The sequence below is a fragment of the Hydractinia symbiolongicarpus genome, chromosome 14 (assembly GCF_029227915.1).
Source record: "Hydractinia symbiolongicarpus strain clone_291-10 chromosome 14, HSymV2.1, whole genome shotgun sequence".
NCBI classification, from domain to species: Eukaryota; Metazoa; Cnidaria; class Hydrozoa; order Anthoathecata; family Hydractiniidae; genus Hydractinia; species Hydractinia symbiolongicarpus.
In genome coordinates, this window is record NC_079888.1 from 3,985,246 (window position 1) to 4,007,840 (window position 22,595).

At 31.6% G+C, this 22,595-nt stretch overlaps 1 protein-coding gene and 1 long non-coding RNA gene across 2 annotated transcripts; one reads left to right on the forward strand and one right to left on the reverse strand.

The window, feature by feature from the left end:
• Positions 1-3,179, reverse strand: LOC130625608 (uncharacterized). The gene is made up of 3 exons (XM_057440710.1): positions 3,172-3,179; positions 1,529-1,644; positions 1-1,040 (listed from the first exon to the last, which is right to left on the reverse strand). Exons 2-3 carry the CDS (start codon positions 1,631-1,633, stop codon positions 747-749), a joined length of 399 nt encoding a protein of 132 aa, XP_057296693.1. The 5' UTR covers positions 1,634-1,644; positions 3,172-3,179; the 3' UTR covers positions 1-746.
• A 10,703-nt stretch (positions 3,180-13,882) lies between these two features.
• Positions 13,883-22,595, forward strand: LOC130625619 (uncharacterized). The gene is made up of 3 exons (XR_008981745.1): positions 13,883-14,702; positions 18,835-18,936; positions 20,796-22,595. It is a non-coding gene; the product is annotated as an uncharacterized LOC130625619 (long non-coding RNA).

The following is a 22,595-nucleotide window of genomic DNA, read 5'->3' on the forward strand; positions in this document are numbered from 1 at the left end:
TCTAGCACCAGCTTCACAAATTTTATTACATGACACTACAATTAATTAGCCGTAGAAGTGTAATGAAAAAATCAGCAAATGCTCATAACAAAACAGGTTTTGCAATATACAAAGGTAAATCATCTAATGCATCTTCTTTGCAAACAAACAGCTTTGAAACCTTAATTTATTAGTGGTTGTGTGGAAAGTAATGCATAAAGGAAATAATTATTTCTTACATATTTGTGGATTGCTTTCACTTAGCTTTTACATCACAATATAACACAAAGTGTTGAAAAAATTTAAAATAAATAGATTGAAGGTTTATTGACGATTTTTTACATTCTCTATTTTAAAAAGATGCCTTGAAAATTATTACTTATGACTCTTGCTTTGGTTTTAACAACCAGAGCTGTCTCAACTAGCAACTGGCTGTTATAATGTGGTAAAGTATTTCTTTCTGAAAAGTGCAGAATGTAATGAGGTGAAGCCTATCAATGGTAGCGTTATGAAGAAAATCAAGAAAAAAAAATACCATACACCTTTAAAAACAAATATGAAAAAACGCATGGCTCTAATATATCTTTTTAACTAAACAATACCATTTGATGCTGTCAAAATTAACTTTTAATAATATTTAAGAATATCATAACTTAGAAGACAAAAAAAGCACTACAATAAATTATTAAATATTTGTAAATAATTCTGGAATTATCGCCAGCGATAACAACCAAGACAAGAAGGTCAGAATATTGATTATAAAACTTCTATCGTAAGCTTCTTCTTACTTTTGCTATCACATCAAACGTAGCCAATACCTTATTCTGTTTTAGTAGAAAAACGTTTTTTGATTTCACAACCGTGGTAATAAGAGGCTTTCGCTTTGTGTTAAATAAGTTCTGCTTTCCAGCAGCGTCTCTAGCCATCTTTGCTTTCTTCTGGGCTTCGATCAACTTTTTCAATAATTGCATTGCGTATTTATTATCATGCGTAAACATGTTTTTAAACTTTGTTTTGCATAACATTGGATGTAATCGACACAGCTCTAAGATGGTGTTTCCCTGTAAGTAAGATTTTTCAGTTCATTAAGATATATGAAATAAAAAAATTGACATGATTAAGCTACATCAAGAAACTAATTTTCGCGGGAAGATTTTTCTGCGAATTTCACTTCTTTGTCTATTTTATAAAAATTTAAAGAAATATTTAAATTCGCGCAAAATATATTCCGGAAATGCTTTTTGATGGACAAATCGAGAAACAAATTATTGGTTAAAGCCTTTTATACAATAAGATCATTTTCGTTAACGCTTGGAGTATGTTATTAAGCCTCCACTAGAGCACTAATATAATTTTTTGCGAAGCAGGCAACCGTGAAAATTAATTCTTGCGAATAACAGAAAACCTTTCAAATCAGGAAAATTAGTTTCCTTTAACGTATTGTAAGAAGCTTAACTCTTAGAAAAAAGTCCTAAGATTAACGATACTTATAGTTCTTTGAATATTCAGGTAGAAAGGTAGATATTTTAATCTGCTACAACAAACTTACATTAGATTTTGTTGTCGTCCGTCGCGTCGGTCCAAGACCAGATAAGCTCTTCACTGTCGTAATAAACATGATAAGTGACAGTATTAATAACATTTTGTCATTCATTCTTTTTATTTCTGAAAATGAGAAAAAGTTAAAATATAAGAAAATGAGTATAGAGTATAGCAGGATGATACAATCCAGAATGCATCGTCTGAATTTTCCTTTAATCATAAAACTTCCTTGTGCTTTATTTCTTTCAAAAGCAAAGATATTCTGCACAACTTGCCATTCTAACTGTGCAACTGTGAAGTTCATACAATATAGGTAATCAAAGCAGAATGAATCTTGTCAGATAAAGAAAAATTTCCAAGTATATATTTGGTCTTACTAAAACATGACATAATTTTAAAAATTACATAAAAGCTTGTGAAACACTCTTGAAATAAATGTACATACTAAACTGAATGCAGTGTGGGCTTTTTTATACAAATTTTACCAATAGCAGAGGAGATCGGAAATGCATTAGGAAACAAAATCTGACAAAAAATTTTCTACTTCATGGAGATAAAAAGAGAAAACTTATTTATATTTTACAAATTTTATTGTAGCTCGTTTCCTTAAATAAATAAAAGCTTCATGTGACGAAAGTCGCATTCAAAACACACGAATGGTATTATTCGTGTATTTGTGTATACGTTAAGAAAAGAGGAACCAAGAATTGCATCGTAAGGAAAAAATATAAACCACGTAAATGAAATCACGAAAGAGCCATTGATGGAAAAACATGGTCACCTTTGTCACGCAAGTCGTCATAGTGGTTTTATGAAAACAAAGGTTCCAGTTAAGAAGAAGAAAAATTGAAATGTGCCTACAAGATTTTCTGTTGGGATAGACGTAATTATTTTATTCAATTATCACGGCGTAACCTGAATGGAATTGTGGAAATAGTAAGGCTGCAACACCAATAAAATTAGAAAGAAGTTGAATTTCTAATGTTTAATTCTCACGACCTTAATCAGGGATCAGACAGCCATTATCTTCAAGGGTGTGAAGCAATGACATATTTAATATGACTATATAAACGAAAGACACAAAGCGGCACAAAGCTTAGTATGCGAACTATAGTGGAGATAGTGCAACAGCCATGTTATTATTTTTAACATAACACTAAGAAATGATTTCTGATATTATAGAAAACAAAAAAAGTTACATGAGAAAATATTGTTATAAGTATCGAAGATCTTAAAAAGCCTATTTCGGAACGATATGTTGATTCTTAAGTGAGCGTAGGGACAAAATTAGCATGTAATTTTGAAACCACAAGTATAAGTAGAAGTTGAACTTTACTGTACAATTTGTTTTATTTTTGTTTTTATTTTTCTTACTTTCGCTTACATATTGTGTGACATGGGCAAAGTCTATAGTTAATCAGAGTCAAGGGTATCTAAATTAAATGTGTTGATAAAAGTTTAATAGCTCTTAAATATCGATTGTTTTCATTGCTAAGTGCTCATGCAGTTCAAATTATACTATATTCTTCATACAGCGATAGCTCTTGATGATTCAAGCAGAATGCCTAAAGATCCTGTTACGTGTTCCCAATGCGTCATAGATAGTCACACTCGACGTATGAGAATTTTAAAAAGTATTTTATTGCTTACGATAATAGAACCACTTACAGGCGCTACGACAGTAAAGTGTTTAAGTTTATAATGTGTGCTGTGTGGCGGTTTGTAAGAATATAAGCGTCGTCGTATTCCACATCAGATATTGTAGGGACCAAGTCTTGCTATGTTTGTATTCACAGTTCAAATTCCACAATTAAAACGTATGGGTATCATAAATTAAACCAATATGTTTTGCTGCTTTTTTTATACCCACACTAGCGAAACTAAAACTGTAAAATGTAAATGATACAAACGTTGGCGTAACTTCAATTTCCTGAATGTAAGTGCTAAACTAAATGAATAGCTATAGAATGCAAAAATATAAAGTAAACACGCATATTTTGGCAATGTTTTGAGTGTTCACACACCATATTTCAGTCATATTATATTGCAATAATTCCATGATGTTAGAATAACAACAAAAAAGACTACATTATTTGCGACGCTTCGGGTGTTCACACACCCACTTTCAAGCAATCAATAACGTAAAAATATGCTTTAAATATACAATAATATGATGGTACGATCGTATCGTACCATCATAAACTTATCCCAAGAGGGAGGTCAATTATCAGAAAATAGAAATGATGGCATTGGCGCAATATTTCTATTGAGAATTACCTTGTCCCTACAGATCAACAGACTTTCCTTCATCTCCAAATCAAAATTAGTAGTAGCGGTGGAGAGTATATAAATGTTCTCCATAGTAGCTTATTTTATCGCAACAATGAGCAACAAGCAAAACATCGTCGAATTTATGTAATAGACTCTTCTTTTGACGAAGAAAAAACTTCGATTTAAAAAACGTTTAAAAATATATATATATATGGGGATTCGAATGTTTTGTTTTCTTTTTATGTATGAGCAATTGATACTATAAAAGACCTGGTTTTTACAGCCTTGTGACAGGTAAATCCTGTAAAAAAACCTGGGTTCTACAAACCCAAACAAATACATGCTAAATGAGGATAGCATCGCCCTCTAAAACAGTGGCAATATTTGTCCTTGCATTTATTACAAAAAATAGGACAATAGAAAGGGATAAACACATGACATGATTAAGACATGCATTAAAATCATCCAGGAATGCATTAAGTAATAAGTAAATACCACAAAAAAAACCACCATGGTTTTTTATTTTCTTGGTTACTTCCGTTTTATTGTTCAAGTTGACCACAGAACTTCCGCATTCTTATTGTGTGCATTGTGTGTTTACTACTAGGAAATGTGCAATGCAGATATGCCAAGAATTTTTTAAGATAAGGTCAAAGTTTATGTACGTCCAAACATGTCCGAAATTGTTTTTTTTTTCCTCAATGGGAAATTCAAAAATAATTACGTTAACTTAGAAAATAAAAAATATAATGACTCTGGTAAAGGACTCAAAAAGATTTGTTTTTTCCTGTAAGTTATTTTAAGTTTCTTATTTAAAAAATGTGTTCAAACCCTGATTCTGCAATTAAAAATAGGAAAAAAATCATTACACGGCCTTGCGTATTTTTATTTGTCGTAATGTAAGTCTAATGACCAAACTTTGAAAGCCAGCCACAAAAATCTTATATACTGGAAGGATTTTTTTCACTTTCTAAAATTTTCATAATGATCCTATTGTGTGACTTACAGATCTTTAACAGTCAAGATGATTTCCCAGCGTGCTTGATCTAATCTTTGTTATCAGGCGAGAGGAAAAATGGAGGTTTCAATCCTATTCTTCCCGGAATTTTTAAAGCATCAGAGATCTTGAAGGTATGGGGAAATGGTGGTGATTTACCCACCTCAACTAACTTTTGAATGGCTTAAAGGGTAACTAAACAAAAAAATTAAAAAAAACTCATGCCTCAAATGCTGAGTGTCAGCAATTTTTTTGCTGACGTCAACATTTTTTTGAAGTTGTGTAGCTTATTGATAGATTTTTATGTATTTTTTTGTAAATGTTGAAAATAATGTTAACTTTAATAAATAAATAAACATTTTAGCTGTTTTGGCTTAGCTTAAGACACTTTGAGGCGCCAACGTAACAGATATTATTCACATTTAAAAATAAGTTAAACATATATGCACACCTGGTTAGGGCTGTAGTTCAAAGAATGATTCTATGCAATTTTTATTGAAAAATGCTTACAATCAAATGAGAAAAGCATATAAAAAATTATTGACTAGCAACGCAGGCATCAAAGTATTAGTGAAAACTAAAAAAAAATGGGGCGTAAGTAGGTGTTCCCTGAAAATGAAAAAATAACGCCCACATGCGTCAAAGGGCAGTAAAAGCGAAGGGCGCACGTTACTTGAACAACTTTAGACATATACACCTAAATGTTAACATTTTAAGTCAATTATAATAAACGTACCAAAATGCTAAAAATAACTTGAACAGTGCTGTAAATTTTTGGATTTTTTTTCTCCATAATTCTCATCCGTAGTAATAAATAATCAGCTACTTCGAATTTTAGGGTAATACTATTTATGGCTTTAGAGTTATTAACGAAAGTATGCCAGGTAGGGCATCCCCCCGGCCTGAGTAGGGTTAAATGTGGGTTGTATATCACCGAAAATAAACAATTGCACCCTAAATATGCCTCTTCTTGCTTGAATAACAGCAGTTTCAAGAAGATATCTGATTTAATTTGAGAATCTGGCGAATGATTATTTAGATCCAGTTTATCTTTGGACGATTTAAGCTCAAAAGGAATATATATTTGTAAATTTCTGAGCACTACATTTACAGTTAGCACAAATGAAGTTCGCCTTTCAAGTTTGCTGTGACGATAGCAGTTAGTCTTAGATAAGTAAGTTCGTCAACTTGAAGAATATATTTAAGTTACATAATTCCAATAAAATAAATGTTCCGCAGATGTTTTGCATCCCAATTTTTAGTCAAAATCAAAACAAGATATCGAAAATTGTGTCAAAACTATGGCTAATAAAAAGAGTTGTTTTCTTTGTCTTTTTAAGATATTTATGCAAAATTGTTGACATTTTAGGCTTTTAATTTCTTAAAAGAAAAGGTAATGATATTTCTTGGAATTTAATTTTGTATTTCTTAATCTATTTAGCTCAAAGGCAAATGCTAAAATGCCAATAATATTATTCGCATGGACAAGAAAATAATCATCTCTTAAGGCGGTGATACACGATCCAACTAGTCGAATTCGATTAGTTGGATCGTGTATCATGTAAAAAATCTTATGCTTTCGTCATGCTCAGACTTGTCGAATTTGATTTTTAAAAAGTCGGACGGCTTCAAATTTTTCGATTAATTGAAACGTTTTTAGCTAATCAAAATGTTTAAAATCTGTACATCAAATGTCCGTTCAGAAAAATGTGAGTTTCTATATGGAAAATAACATTAATAGAGGTCGTTTAGAAAAATCATGTCTTCAAAAAAAGATAAAAGAGAATTTAACGAGATTTTTTATCAGTGAATGGATGTTGGAAGAAGCGCTCTGGAGCTTATTAGCAGAAGACATCCAAAGAAAATTAAAAAAATCTTCTTGCTCTAATCGAAGTTTGTGTAATAGCATATCAACACTCCTAAATTAGGTCTTTCCTACAGCCACTTTTTTTGACGTTTTTTAACTTCGTAGTTGCTGAAAAAATACTGCACCAGCAGCGAGTTCAACTTCGTCTTAGCTCTCTGAAGACCTTTCAACGAAAAAAATGTCAAAAATTTGTTCTCGTGTATCACCTGTCAAGTTTCGATTTTATTTTAATGCTCAATATAATTTCGACAAATCGAATTCGATTAATCGGATCGTGTATCACCGCTTTTGCTTATTTTGCTTATATTACTATATTTGAAATTACATATACTACATGATTATATAAATTTGATCGTGTAACATACGTTTTATGATGAAAATTTCTATGATCATATGTATATGATCAAATTTTTTAGGTTAGAACACGTCCTATTTTTTATATGATACATCTGATCATATAAACCTATTGTCTTCTATTGAAATTGAGATGTTAACCAATCAAACGCGTTTTCAATTGTACCGAAATTATGTAAACATGAAACAAATATACAGAAGAGCAAGGAACTATTCAGGAGGAAAACATTGCAGAAAGAAAATCTAAAATTGACACAGACAAATTTTTTTCAACAAGCCCAAGAATTTCGTCAAAATTTTCTGCCATCATTTAGAAGTAATTCTTAGTCATTCTCCTTTTCTAAAACCAATTCCGAGATCCAAGTCTAATAAAGAAGGAGTTGTGACCGCCTACTCCGCCACGGCTTAACTCAATACTTTCTTTTGCTCCTTCTTGACTTTTTTTTAAACAACTCTAATTATTACAGCAGCCGCCAGTCCTCGTCACTCATGTTAATGAAGAAAGAGAAGTGAAAGTAAAATTTGATGCACAATATATGATCGTGTAACACCAGTGGATATGATAAGACGAGCAGGTGGTTTATATAATCATACATCATATATCATATAAAATTTGATCGTGTAAAAGCAGCTTAGGAAAAGACATATCGTCTCATTCGTAGTAATTTTATAAAGTTTGTTTACGTCAGTTTACGAGCGCTTTCACATTTTCAGAGTAATGTTGTACCTTTAAAGGATGTTTCTTGATGTAGATGTCCGATGCGTAATCTCAGCCGTCACTCTCCTTATGCAAAGTTGCTATAAATTTTGCAATAAAAAGTCAAATCAACACCTCTCAAATTGTGCCATGCGACAAAAACAATCACTAAAACAGGGTTAAAAAAACAGGGTTAAAATATCAAAACCTTTCATAATAGAATTACAGGTTGGTGTTATCATTGAATGTATTTAAAACGCACTCATGTGTTTTCATCTTGAAATAGTTTTTAGAGTTAATACTTAAGTAAACTCCTCTCTTTCCGAATTGTATTACCCATAAATTAAATGTATTTACAGCTAAAACGTTGTACAAGTACTTTGACATCCGGTCAGTTAACATGGCACTGAAAAAATAAGGTGGTCAAGAATCAGTGCTGAAATAGCAAGTGGAACATTAGAGATATTTCAGCTATTCGTTTCTAATTATCTCCTGCAACACCATTATTATGTGTCGGTAAATAAAGATATCAAAATGAATGGAAACTTTTGAGGAAACGCTTTTTTCATCATTTATGATAACAATACACTTCATGTAGCCATATATATTATCATTTGATTGCGGTTTCCTAAATTTCTGCATTAAATTCACTTAAAATGTGCCGTCGTGAAACACTTGTATTTTTATACTAACCAACACAATGTGTGGCAAATAGTTAAAATTCAAAACAAATACTCAACATTTTTTGTCAACATTCCGGAAGAAAGTAGCTATTTTTGGTAGGCACTTAAAGGTAGTAGAAGTGACCATCAAACTTCGATATGCAGATGTCAATGAGCACACTTTTTATAAAATATATTTCACCTATGTCACATTACAATGTCGATATAACGAAACTCAAAGGGAAATGAATAAATATTGTTTTTTTTGAGGAGCAGTTTTTATCAAAAAAATAAAAACAGGACATTTTTGCGAATGTACTAACGCCAGTTAAGCTATTTTTGGGCTTTTTAATGTAAGAAAATTAGAAATTCAAGTTAATAATTGTTTTAAACGTTTCTAAAAGCATGTATCAACTCCTTTCTCTCTATCAATATGGTGTAAATTGTACAACTGAATGACTTTTAAAGACTAAAGAAATTCATCCTTACGGTAAAATCTTCAAATCTGCGTTGTCTTGCTAGTTCTCGTCATCATTTTTTGCTTTATCGTAATTTAAAATCTGTGAAAATATGTATTTGCTGAAGTGAAATCTAACTCGGTTTTCCCCTGACCATCTGGTAACCAATGAATCACCTGGACAACAGACGTGATGGCAACAGACATTAAGGCATCCACCGATGAGCACCAATTTGTATCTATTTTGAATAATTTTCCACAAAGATACGAATGTGGCTATTTGACATATGAACCCAAATTTACTGAAAAAGCAGAGCTTGTGCAGAAATTTCACACCATTGTATTATATCAGCAAATATAGAGGAAATCCAACAATTCAGTCGTGGTTTAACCACAGCAGGCATGCTGCAAATGATGAAGGAGAGCACAACTGAAGCCAAAAAGCTTTTAATATATGGTGACAATTTAGTTGATGTCGAAAAAGTGAAGAAATTATTCGAACCCCATTTTTCTAACAATATATATAATACAATTGATGCTGCACTGGAAGAAGACATCGTGTTCAATCTTTACAACTTTCTAGAAGAAATAGCACATGGAAAAGTTAAAAGCGTTAATGCTTTCACCTTGACTCTTGTGGAAGATGGGTGTGAGAGTAAGAAAGTAAAGAAAGATGTGAAAATCTTTGATGTCATTCAGTTCTTTACTGGCTACAGATATTACAACACACTGTCAAAGAAAATCGATGCGCATTTCCAGAATGATCAGAAAGGACGCATCAACACATGTAATTATTTCGCATTTTTTCCTGTGAGTGATATGTACATAGGTAAAAACTTCACAAACAACATAGTTTCGGATATAATTAATTCTCCTGGATTTGGACATGTTTAAGCTTTATTCAGTTATTCAGAGACAGTATGATTATTATATTTCTTTGACTTCTTTTTTTTCTATTTATGACCTTTAGTCAGATAAAAGGTAAACGTTTTTATGATTTAATATGCTCTTTACGCATGCTTGATGCACTCTTGATGGTTCATATTTTGTTAATATGCTAATGATGATAAGAAGAACTTATTCGTCGTGGAATTGAAAAGGCAACATATGTAGTTGCTAAAAAGAGACAAGTACGATACGCAGTTACAACAAGTTCTTTTTAAGTAAATATATTCAGTTATATTCAGTTAGCTACATGTACTGTTCAGTTAGCTACATGTACTGTCCTTTATCAATATAGCATATACTTCTACTGCCTCATTTATTTTTGTTGGGTTTTCAGTTGCCCTTCCTTTTGAACCGAGCACGATCTCATTCTTTGAATTCGTCTGAGTAATGTCGTTCGTGTCTTCAGTGACACTTTCGAACAAATCAATTTCTCCTTGATCAAAATTTTTCGCATCCTCTATCCTAATAAAAGGAAATTAATTTCCGTTTTATCATATGGCAATTTTGAACATCAATTTCTAGAGTTAAAATTGACCACTATGTGGTAAATGAAGCTTTAGCATTAAAAATCAATTACCTAACGCTTATCCACTTCCACATAGTTCTTCAGAAATAAGGCTGTATAGTTCTTGTTTGTTTTCATTGTCACCAGCTTTTCTTCTCAAACCAAGTTTCAACAGAACACGTTTCAGTGTGGACAAATTGATATTTATACCATGATGCATGGAAAGAAATGACAGAATTTCGATGTTTGTGAAACTCATCGCAAAATACTTCTACTAAATACTTGCTCCTCACGACTCAAAAATGTATTGTCATCATGTAAACATGGAAGGTACAGTTGTTGAGACGACATAGTTGTTACTTCGTTGTTGTTACCTTCTGCTTGTTTCCCGCTTTTTTATCAACATAGTTATTGTTATTATTCATTGTTATATTGTGTAAAGTAAATAATGTCTTTGGTATAATCCTGACCAGAAGACATTGCTTGAATTGTTTTTTGAATTGCGTAAAGTATGTTAGAAATTGCGTGAAGTAATTTTGGAATTGCGTGAATTGTTTTTTGAATTGCGTAAAGTATGTTTGAAATTGCGTGAAGTAATTTTGGAATTGCGTGAATTGTTTTTTGAATTGCGTAAAGTATGTTTGAAATTGCGTGAAGTAATTTTGGAATTGCGTGAATTGTTTTTTGAATTGCGTAAAGTATGTTTGAAATTGCGTGTGTAATTTTGGAATTGCGTGAAGAAATTTTGCAATTGCGTAAAGTATGTTTGAAATTGCGTGAAGTAATTTTGGAATTGCGTGAATTGTTTTTTGAATTGCGTAAAGTATGTTTGAAATTGCGTGAAGTAATTTTGGAATTGCGTGAAGTAATTTTGCAATTGCGTGAATTGTTTTTTGAATTGCGTAAAGTATGTTTGAAATTGCGTGTGTAATTTTGGAATTGCGTGAAGTAATTTTGCAATTGCGTAAAGTATGTTTGAAATTGCGTGAAGTAATTTTGGAATTGCGTGAATTGTTTTTTGAATTGCGTAAAGTATGTTTGAAATTGCGTGAAGTAATTTTGGAATTGCGTGAATTGTTTTTTGAATTGCGTAAAGTATGTTTGAAATTGCGTGTGTAATTTTGGAATTGCGTGAAGTAATTTTGCAATTGCGTAAAGTATGTTTGAAATTGCGTGAAGTAATTTTGGAATTGCGTGAATTGTTTTTTGAATTGCGTAAAGTATGTTTGAAATTGCGTGAAATAATTTTGGAATTGCGTGGATTGTTTTTTGAATTGCGTAAAGTATGTTTGAAATTGCGTGAAGTAATTTTGGAATTGCGTCGATTGTTTCTTGAATTGCGTAAAATATGTTTGAAATTGCGTGAAGTAATTTTGGAAATGCGTAAAGTATTTTTGGAATAGAACAACATGAGCTTTCTAGGACATCGTAATTTTGGACAAAAGTTCTTTTCAAAAATATTTCTTGTATGCAAGCTGTTTCCTCTGCGCGTGAGAGCTTATTTCAAAAGAATATCCAGAAGAAAGCAAAACCAAACATGAGTGTTGCTTTCGTGAGAGTGCATGTGAAAAGGTAAAATAAAAAAACGTAAACTTTATGTTAAATATTTTTCATAATTTCCTTACATAAAGTTAGAACTTCATATGTCAATACAACATTGTCTGGATGAAACACAATAAATTATACGACACACAAATTTTTAGCAACGATTCTTTAATGCATGGCGAAATACACATAATGAAAATTGGTTTGCTTGTTTGTTTGTTTGTTTGTTTGTTTGTTTGTTTGTTCATTTGTTCGTTTCGTAAAAAGAATAAAGAAAAAAATTCCCCTGCATAAAGTCTTTAAATTCTGGCTAGCTATAAGCAACTTTGCAAACAGAAAGAAATATCACGTATTGTAACATAAAAACACTTTAAAGCATGCGTCCCTTTAAGTTATCATGAAATTGTTGGTTTCAAAATTATGTTTTTACTTCACTTCATTTTTTCTTGAAAAATTTCAGCAACAACAGCTTCTTTCTTCGTCTTAACAAAGGGCCATGCTTCAATAAAGAACAGCCAAAAGATAAAAGTCTTGTTCCTTAAGGTGGCAGTAACCCTTTTTAGCTGTCTCAATAGCTGAATTATTTGCTCAGTGTTTTATTTATACCATTTTTTTACTATTTCCTAAAAATATAGGCATTAATAGATAATAAAATGATTTTAACTTAACACTAAAACTGCTGAGTCAGCAGAAATTTCTAATTAAAAAATGTATCATAAACAAGAAAAAAATCGGTTTTTACGAGCTCCATCTTTTTCTCGTTATTTTTCATCAGCTTCTGTTTTTAACCCTTTGTCCCATGAATTTTGAAAATCTTATTAAAAAATTATTTCTGTATAAACTCTGAGTTATTAGGATGCGAAATACTTGTAATTCAGCATGATTTATATTTTGGGCCCAAATTGTGGAAATTGGGCAATGATTCCATTTGGCATCATTAGGGAGCAGTGAAGGAAAAAAGAAAAGAGAAAAAAATTTTCTAGTAAATATAGTTATCTGCCAGCTAAAACAGGTTTTTATGAACCACTTTTTAACGTGTTTAGACATGCTTACAAAGCATCTATACAACAAATAAACTAAAAAACTTTTAAAAACTTTTTACATTGTGGAAATGTTCATGAAGTTAGTTCAAATGTTCTAGTTCAAATGTCCATCAAAACTTATTTGTTATGAAATATTTTTAAACAATTTCTGTCTTTCAAAAGAATAATTGCAATTTACATTTTGTGCACTTGTTTCTGGAATATGCTTGACATAAGCGGCATCTATTTTTTGTCTCCACAGCTTCTGGCCAATGTCCTATTTGATCATATCGAATATCTGAGCAAGGTGTTACAACTGCTGTATGCTTACTTTGTGTACCTTATTGATTATCAATGCTTAAACTTTTTCTTGGACGACCAGGCTTGGCAACAGTTATTGGTTTATTTACATGGATCAGAGCATTACCTAAATCACAAGAAAACGATAACAAAGGTTGCATTTGCCTTTTTGGTTTGCGGTATTGAACGAAATGACGACGAAAAAATTCTATGCATTCACTTTACAAATATCTACCGAGTGCCAAAAGATTTTGACATACCAACGTTTGGTCTTGAATTTTTTTCTATATAATGCTATGAGCATATCTACCAAAACCACACCGCCCTTAATTTTATTGTAAGAGAGTATGATTTGTGGACAGGAAATATCTATGTATGATGTGGATGCCTTATCCCAACGTTTTATTGTACCCATTGGCTCTATTCCAACATAATTTGAGGCAACTTGCTCGGTTTTGTTATCAACTCATTTAGCAACTACGATACCAGAATTGCTATCAACTCGGTAGTCTAATGCACCACGACCTTGCTTTTCCAAATCCTTATTTGCTAATTAACCTTGGGTGAATTGGATTAAAGACATCACTTCCCAAAAACACTTTCGAAGATGTAACAACTACGTCTTTCAATTGACTTCCTGAAGAAATTCGCTTGATTAAAACGCTAATAGCATTTAAAAAAGAGACCAAATTATTTTTACTAAAAGAAATTTAAGTAAATTTTGTGGATCGTTGTTATGCGTTAATTGACTTTTCCTTACTCAAATCACGCACTTTCTCCTCTGTGTTTTTTTTATTTTGTTTTTGTTTTCCCGTCCAGTGCTTTTAATCATTTTTTTCCACTTTTTTCTCTTTTAATAAAATAATTCCTCTTTTTTTTCTTTTTTTAAATATTTATATTAGGAATTTCTTTTAGTGTAAGCATGATGTATATATCTTTAAAATGAAACTGACAACCAATGATTTTGTGATAAAAAACATATAATAAATTTTAAATATTTTTGAGTGGATATCTCTGCGGGATTTCGTTTAAAACGAACGAATATAATATATTAAAGTGGATTATTCCACGGGTTTAAATAACTAGTCTCTATAATAATAGCCGTATTTTGTGTGTTCAAAAGGGTTACCGATATTCCTTTGATATTTCCGCGAATTTTTAGAAACCAGGGGGTTGTTTAATTGAAAATCTTATGATTTATCAAAATAAATTACAGAAATTAATTATTTCCATACATAATTTAATTAATTTTATTGATAAACCTCTAATTTAAAAACACATTAAGTGATTAAAATGAATGCATTATTTTAATACGCCATTTTTAATAATAATTACCCCCGTGACCTCAATCGCCGTTTTCGCTCAGGAGCTACAGAAAACAAATGAAACATTTTACTGATAGTTTTACTGACCTTGTTTTGACCGCTCGCACACAATACACTAATCAAAACGCTTGATTCTCTTTAAAAAACCAGTCCAAGACTTTCGCGGCCTGGGCAAACGAAGAAACATGAGGACCGAACATGATGGCTATTTCAGTTTTTAAAGTAATGCTGGTCAGTGCTGTTTGTAAATCTGTTTCACCTTTTTGTCTTTTATATTTTCGTAACATTGGTTTTTTGTATGTTCTAAAGTGTTAAGATAAATATATTGTCACGTTTTTTAGCTACGTACAGATCTTAAACGCACCAGCTAAAACCACCAGGATTTTTGGCTACGAACGAATATTCTATTAGCTAATAACCTTACTTTTTACTAATTTTGTTTGGTATAGGAGGTTTTTCTCCAACCCAACATTTATTTTAATGTCGAGGATGTAGCCACTTAGCTAGCTCATATATTTACCTAAAAAGTGAGAGTATAAAAATTCAGTTTGGCTATCAATATGGCAATATTCTCAGCAATAAATTTTATGCCAAATGCAGTTTAGCTAGGTAGCTACATCTTTAATTATTTTCCTTAAAACTTTTTTTGCAAATAAAATAGCTGAGAAATTGCTTTAGCTGGAGGGGTAACGACAGGCTGTTTCCTGTGTTGTCATTTTAACCGAAGTTGATAATGTTTTTTTTGAGAAGGGTACTGTTCAAGTCTGTTTAACTGTACTAAGCGGTTAGGTCAGTGTTAACACTAACATGTTTTTTGGAAAAGGCTGTTACGCCTATGGGGGTCATCCCACTGTGTCAATTAATTTTTCAACTTTCTTGGGAATCACGCCTGTACGAATGTGCAACAATGTTTACCTGGACTAACCGCGTCACATTCAAACCTTAATACCTTTTCAACCGTTTGTCAAAGATACATGATCCTATAAATTTTCTTGATCAGCGTTTCAAGATCTATACAATGAAGGCAACATGCAAATAAATTTCCAAAAGCAATTCGTTTTTGTTTTTGACAAGTTTTGATGACGTCAGCAAAATTTTTAAACCCTTATATCTCATTAACCGTTTATCGAAAGCAAATGGTCATATACATTTTCTTGATCAGCAGTTTAAGCTCTACACAACAGAGGCAACGCAAATACAAGGTTATAATATTTTTTTGTTGGTAAATTACTGAGGTAATCAAAATTCAAATTACGTTTCTTTTTCATTTTTATCCTGCTTCAGTGGATTTTTCCACGGGCTTTATCGACTAGTCTATATAATAATACGCCAGTTCCGTGTGTCTGTCTGTGACTTTATCAAAGAGGAATATACTATTACTATTTTCTTTGATAAAGTCTGTAAAACATCGCCCATAAAATTGTTCTGTAAATTTACAAACTTTGACGTTAAAATAATATTAACGTCAAAGAAAAGTATATTAAATTCAATGAAGCCATGACAGTGCACTTAAAACTTTGAGGCCAAGTAACTTCAATGTTTTTTCACCGCCCGCGTGGGTAACTAGGGACTACCTGGACCAATTTGGGTAAGTTTTCTAAACCTGAGTCTCCAAATTCGTTTGACGTCATCAAAGAACCTTCATAGCCTAATATCTCTGCAAGCGTTTGTCAAAACTACATGATCCTATACATTTTTTTGATCAGCGTTTCGGGATCTATACAAAGAAGTCAATAGGTGTACAAATTTCTAAAATTTTTTTTACAGTTTTGACGGTCATTGGTGAAGTCAGCAAAATCTTTAAGCCCTTATATCTCATTAACCGCTCATCAAAAAAGCACATGATCCTATGCATTATTTTGATCAGCGTTTCAATCTCTGCACAATACAGGAAACGAATCAACAAATTTAGATAATTTTTTTTTGTATCTGCACTGCTGACATCTGCAAAACATCTAAAACAACCTATTTTCCATTGTTCTTCTGCGTAAGTGGATTTTTCCACCAGCCTTATCGACTAGTATCTTATAATAACACAGAGACTGTGTCTGTTTGTTTATAACAGGCAAAGTGGATATCGTCATTTTTCTTTCATGTTTGATATCCGAAAAATGCATGTCTAATATGTTAAATTCTCTGACGTTACGGCGCCACGTCAATATTACTATTTTAACGTCAATATCCTATATTTAATTAATGAAACCAGTGCAGGGCACCTAAAATTTTGAGGCCAAATACCTTGGAAACGACGTGGTGACGTCAATGGTTTTCACCGCGCGGGACCACCTTGGAACAATTTGGGTAAGTTTTCCAAACCTGGGTCCCCGAATCTGTTTCGAAATGAACGGGTGGATGACGTCATCAAAAAACCTTCAAACCCTAATATCTCTGCAACCGTTTGTCAAAGATACATGATCCTTTACATTTTCTTGATCAGCGTTTCAAGATCTATACGATGAGGGCAACAGGTACAAAAATTGTAAAGAAGCTCTTTGCATTTTGACGTGTTTGTCGAAAACATATATGATCCTATACATAATTTTGATCAGTGTTTAAACCTCCACACATTACAGGCAAAGAATAAACTAAACTTCGCAAAACAACTTTTGTATCTCCGCTGTTGACGTCGGCGAAATATCTAAAAGAACCTATTTTTTCTTCTGCCTAAGTGGATTTCTCCATGGGCTTTATCGACTACGTAATATGTATTACAGCATTGTGTCAATTTTCACGAAACCTATTTCTTGGATTATTACATCATTCGGATGCTATATGAACTACGACTAACTTATTTAAACCTTGTTTAACTATCTCGATCTGCGAGATTTTTTTCACCCTAAACCTTGTGAAGTACGGACAAGTTGATGCTGTTTTGTAGTTTTGGAAAAAGCTGAAAAACGGTCACTAGCCAATATATTATATCCAATGTTAAAAAAAACCAAAATTTAGTAAGGAATACAATTCTGGTGGTTTCAGCTCATAAAAGCAGTTTAACATTACTAATACAATAACAATTGATTACCACGGGCTGTACCGCAAAATATCGCCTGAATTAAAGTATCGACCGAGCTTGGGAGGTCGGTGCAATGACTGATGGCAATATTTTTAATACAGCAATAATTTCAATTTAGTCTTTCTATAATTACATAATTCAGTACTAACGTTAACACTCTAGGTGAAAGTTCGAAACAGTCTAAATACATAAAAATTGTATGTAGAATGCGAACGTCCCTATGGAATAAATCCTTTGATACTAAAAATTAAGATGTTAAAAACACTTGAGAATAATGCATAAAATTGAATATGCGACTAAAAGTTAGTAGCAGCAAATATTGAAGTAATATTTTCAGCTAGCTACCTGGCCAAGAATATTATAAGCTTTGATGATCTTTCTAAAACTTGGAGGAACAACTCCAAAAATGAAAAGGACGCACCTACTTTGTCTTCCTGTATTTAGTATTTTCGATAAAACTGGATAGTAGATCATCGTTTGTTGTCAACAATGTAGCTAGTTAACTAGCAATGTTGAATGTGGTTATATTAGTACTTGAATATGACATTGTTGATGTTTCTATCCTATGAAAATGCCTTTATCCAATACTGTATTATAGGAATTGATATATTATCATTTCCAATGCTTCTTAAAATTCGTTTTTTCGTGCTTGTTTACATTTTTTCTTGACGACGGGCGTCCGTCACTAAGCAAATCAGAATCCCAAAAAACTCGAATTGCCCGCTTACAAAATCCAGATGGTTACCAAAACAATATACTGCTAGCGGTACTATGCAGTTATTGTCGAAAATTGCGGAATGCTGCTCACAATATATTGCTAAACTTGTTGTTATTGTTTTGCTTATTTCTTTTATTTGGGTCTCAATAAAACTGCAGGAAGATATTTACGGAACAAAAGAAATTCCTGTACTATTTTTAAATTAAAACTCCGTTTAATTTTAAAAAATATTGTAAAATATTGCTACAATTTGTATTATCATTACTTATCAATCCATTGCTGTGTACAACGACCTTAGACAGTAGGTAGAAAAAGCAATCGAGAAACTACCATGAAGCTTCCAGAAAATACTTCATAAATGATAACAAAGACGTTTAATTTCAACCGATTTGCTAAAGTAAATAAAAATAGACAACAATTACAACATTTTTACTAGGAGTTCCATGTTTTTATCAATGTGGCTGCAAAAAAATAATTGCGCAAAAAAATTTTTTCCTTAATGAAAAGATCATCAACGAGATCATTATTAATTTGTGTCCATTACATAATAACTCGAACAAAGTATTTTTTGTTGCTATTTTTATCATTTTGTTTTCATTTTATTAATCTGTTCGGCATATTATACACTTCAGGTCCTTCAAGATGTCGCAAAAGTTCTATTTAAAGCGAGTATTGCATGCAACAAATTCTTTGTGGGTTTTGTTCATCCAGATAAGCAATTGAAAGCATCACAGGTTAGTTTCATATTACCTTATCATTGTCGACTTTTATTTTTGGAATATTTATTATGAAGAGTCATTTGTGCATTTCTGGTAGTTGAGTTGAAATAAGTAAAGTTATATATTCTTAAAAAACTTAGAATAATTTATAACAAAGACCCTTCACAGTAAATTTAAAGTAGCATGCAATAAAATTCCTAACTAACGAAATCAGCTTATTTTATGACGTGACTTGTTCTAGCCAATCAAAATTGTGAACAATTTTTATAAAATGCAGAACATTTTTATAGGGAATTTTTTATAAACGTTTTTAAAGAAAAGTGTAAAAATATAATCGGCTTTGCCTGTTAAGTAAAAATGTTTTAAACGAAAACCCGTTCTTCTTATCAATTGATTTGTTGTCAACTTCATTAAAAAAGGCAATAAGGAAATCAATAAAACTTTTGAACCAAAAGGACAACAATAGTTACGTTAATTTTCTGTGACTTTTTTTAACAAAGGATGTAATGACATCACTTTATTTTATCACATGATTTTTTCCAGCCAATTAAAATCTTAAACAAAACGTTTATATAATACAGAACATTAATATAGGGAATGTTTCATAGACGTTTTTAAAGAATAGTGTCAAAAAATTGCCTGTTACAAACAAGCAGACACAGTTTCTGTATTATCATAAGAGATTTTGAAAAAATGCATTTTTATTTTTCAAAACTGTATGATACTCTTAGTTATCAGTGTATTCTCATTTAATTCTGAATTTAAAATTTCCTTTTTAGTTTATATTATATTATTACTTTAAAATTAACGAAAACTGACCTTTGATAAAAAAAATCTTGAAAATAATTTTAAACGTAAATTAAAGTTAAAACTGAATTCATACATACGTTTTCCATAACATTATGCCAAAATATGGTTTCCCTTCATAGCACTATATGGCTGCAGATATGTTGCAGATAATTGATAATTAATAAGTATTTTCACAGTATGTTGATATGCTGGAAAAAAAGTTGCAATTGAAAATTATGAACTAAATATTCGTAACATTTTGTAATATATTGTTTTTAAATCAAAATAAGTTCATTTTGAAAAAAGTATTACAGAGAAATTCGTTTTTGTTCCGTAGGTAACCTCCAGTGGTTTTATTGAAATCAAAACAAAAATAATTTTGTTGGGAACAAAAGCAAAAATCTTGGCAATATATTGCAAGCAGCATTCAAAATTTTTCTACAATATATTGCAAATTAATAATGATAATATATAGTGTTATGATGTGAAATAGCCTTAAAATGCTAAAAATGGTTGCTTTGGAAATTTTTTTGATGTTAATTGTGATTTTTTGAAACTATGGCACATTTTTTTTCTTATATTTTCGGACTTGTATTACTCGTATATTTCAAAATAAACAAAAAATCTTTCCAATCTTCAGTTTTTTTTCCTCTGTGACTTTTATGTTGCTAAAAAAATAATAACTTTGAGAAATAACAAGCATCAAGTCGTAAATCAAAAGCATATTCAAGGTGACATTAACGCCACCAAAGTAACATTGCTGATGGCATAATTTGGCAATGCTTAAGATGATTTACAAAGATTATTTTTTTAAAGAACATATATATAGCCAATTTGCAGTTGGTCAACTTTGAAGTCTTTCCGGGTATTCCACATCGGAATAAAGTTACAGGAGACATGTTTTATAGACGTTAGAAGGTCCGCTAGGTGTGATCTACCGAAAAAAAGTTTCAAAAAACCGTTTACTAGAATTCCAACAAATGAATTCGTTTCACATAATTTCAAAACCATAAAACCAAAGCCTAAATTATTTGTAAGTATTTGAAGTTATTTGTACTTTTAAGAAAATGTTTTACAAAATGTAGTGAACGAATAAGAAATTTCTTCTTTGGCAATATTGACAAAAGTATGGATGATAATCTTGACAGTATGAGCAGCACGAAATATATGATCTATTGTCCATTTTGTGACCAATATCAGAACATATGGTTACAACACATTGGTTACAATAAAGTTGACGTAATAGAGGGAGAAAGGAGGTCTCCAGTTTTCAGATAAATAACGAACGAGTGATTGGCAGTAGAGGAGGATAAAGAATAAAGCTACCATTCGTGAATGAACCAAAGACCTGACTTTGTTATCCTCCACAACTCACCAAAAAAATACATGAGAGATGATATAATTAGCTAGGGAAGAAATCAAGCATAAGCTCATTTGTTATCAGCTTCTAAAGGAACGCTGCCTATAGATATTAAAAAGTTAGAGTGAAACTAAACATTATGGCTAGCATGGAACTATTTATTGTCAAGTGCGTGGTTACTGCATCCATGAGAGAGAAAATAAGTAAAATCAAGTGTCAGTTTTCAAAAAGAAGCGTAACAATCGAAAAGGCAAGCCAAGAAAAGTCGCTTTACAAGCAAGCGTACAATGGTTACTCAAAATTGAAGCAAAATCAGGTTATTAGCACAGTGTCAAGGTATACAGAGAAATCAATGTGCATTGGACGAATAGGATTTGAAAAAGACAAATGGAACAACTTGTCTTTTATTACATGGCTTCCAAAAAAGTTTTCTTATATACATGGTTATATATATATACAGTTTTTATATTATACTTTGGTATTTTATTTACCTAACTGCCACTGCCATTTGTAGCTGTAATTGTTGGAAAAGAAATTTACCATATAAACAGCAAGTTAACCAAACTTTGTTTAAATCTAGAGTATTCGGCTAGCACTACTCTTAGGCATACCAAATCGAATAGCTATATTCTTAACAGTGAAAAGGGGAAGTGCAGTCTACTCAAAATTATAAAAAATCTTCTGTGCTACTTGTTTTTTGATAGTCCACTGTTAGTACTACAAGTATTTTTAATCATCGTGTTTGAACCCAAGTATACAAGTGAATCTACGCGGGCTGAAAATATTCTAGCACAGCCTTCAAAAAATCATAGCTTCCATAGCCTGTACAAAATTTGAAGTGAGCACTGTCATGTTTTTACCGCTCAACTGTAAATTTGTGTGCATTTATTTTTATGTTAAATATGATATTTCAGTCTTTTTTTTCAAATTTATGTGTAATGTTTGCTAGCTTACTGTAACTTCTCCTCCTGTGTCAATTCTCTTTCTGTTTTTATTCTTGTGATGGTAACTTTTTATGGTTAAGCATTCCTTTGAAGCCATAGGTTTTATAGATGATATATTGTTCATATTGATTTTCCTTTCTTTAAAGTGAGCAGAAATAACTAAGTGAAGTTGTTGGCTTAAAACTTTTTCCGCTAATTTTTGAAGGCCATTTTTTTCTTGCGAATAACAAATGTTTTTTGTACCAAGGTTTTTGGCATAATGAGCCTGCTACAAATAAGAATTTAAAATGCTTACTTGGCCACGTCACCGTCCATAAAAACATTTGTCTCAATGCCCCTCATAGGTATTAGGGTAAAATAATTTCAATAAATAACAATTTCATTATACGTTTTGAATAATAAAACATCTCTATACTGCAATCAACGATTTTTTAACTGTCTTAACCATATTCGGTCCGGGGGGCGGATTCCGCCCCTCCCCCCTGACGGTTTTTTTTAATAACTCCTGATTGCTTTGTTATATGGCTATGATACTTATTGAGTTTAAACATTTATGTATTGGACACCTGCATGCTTATTTT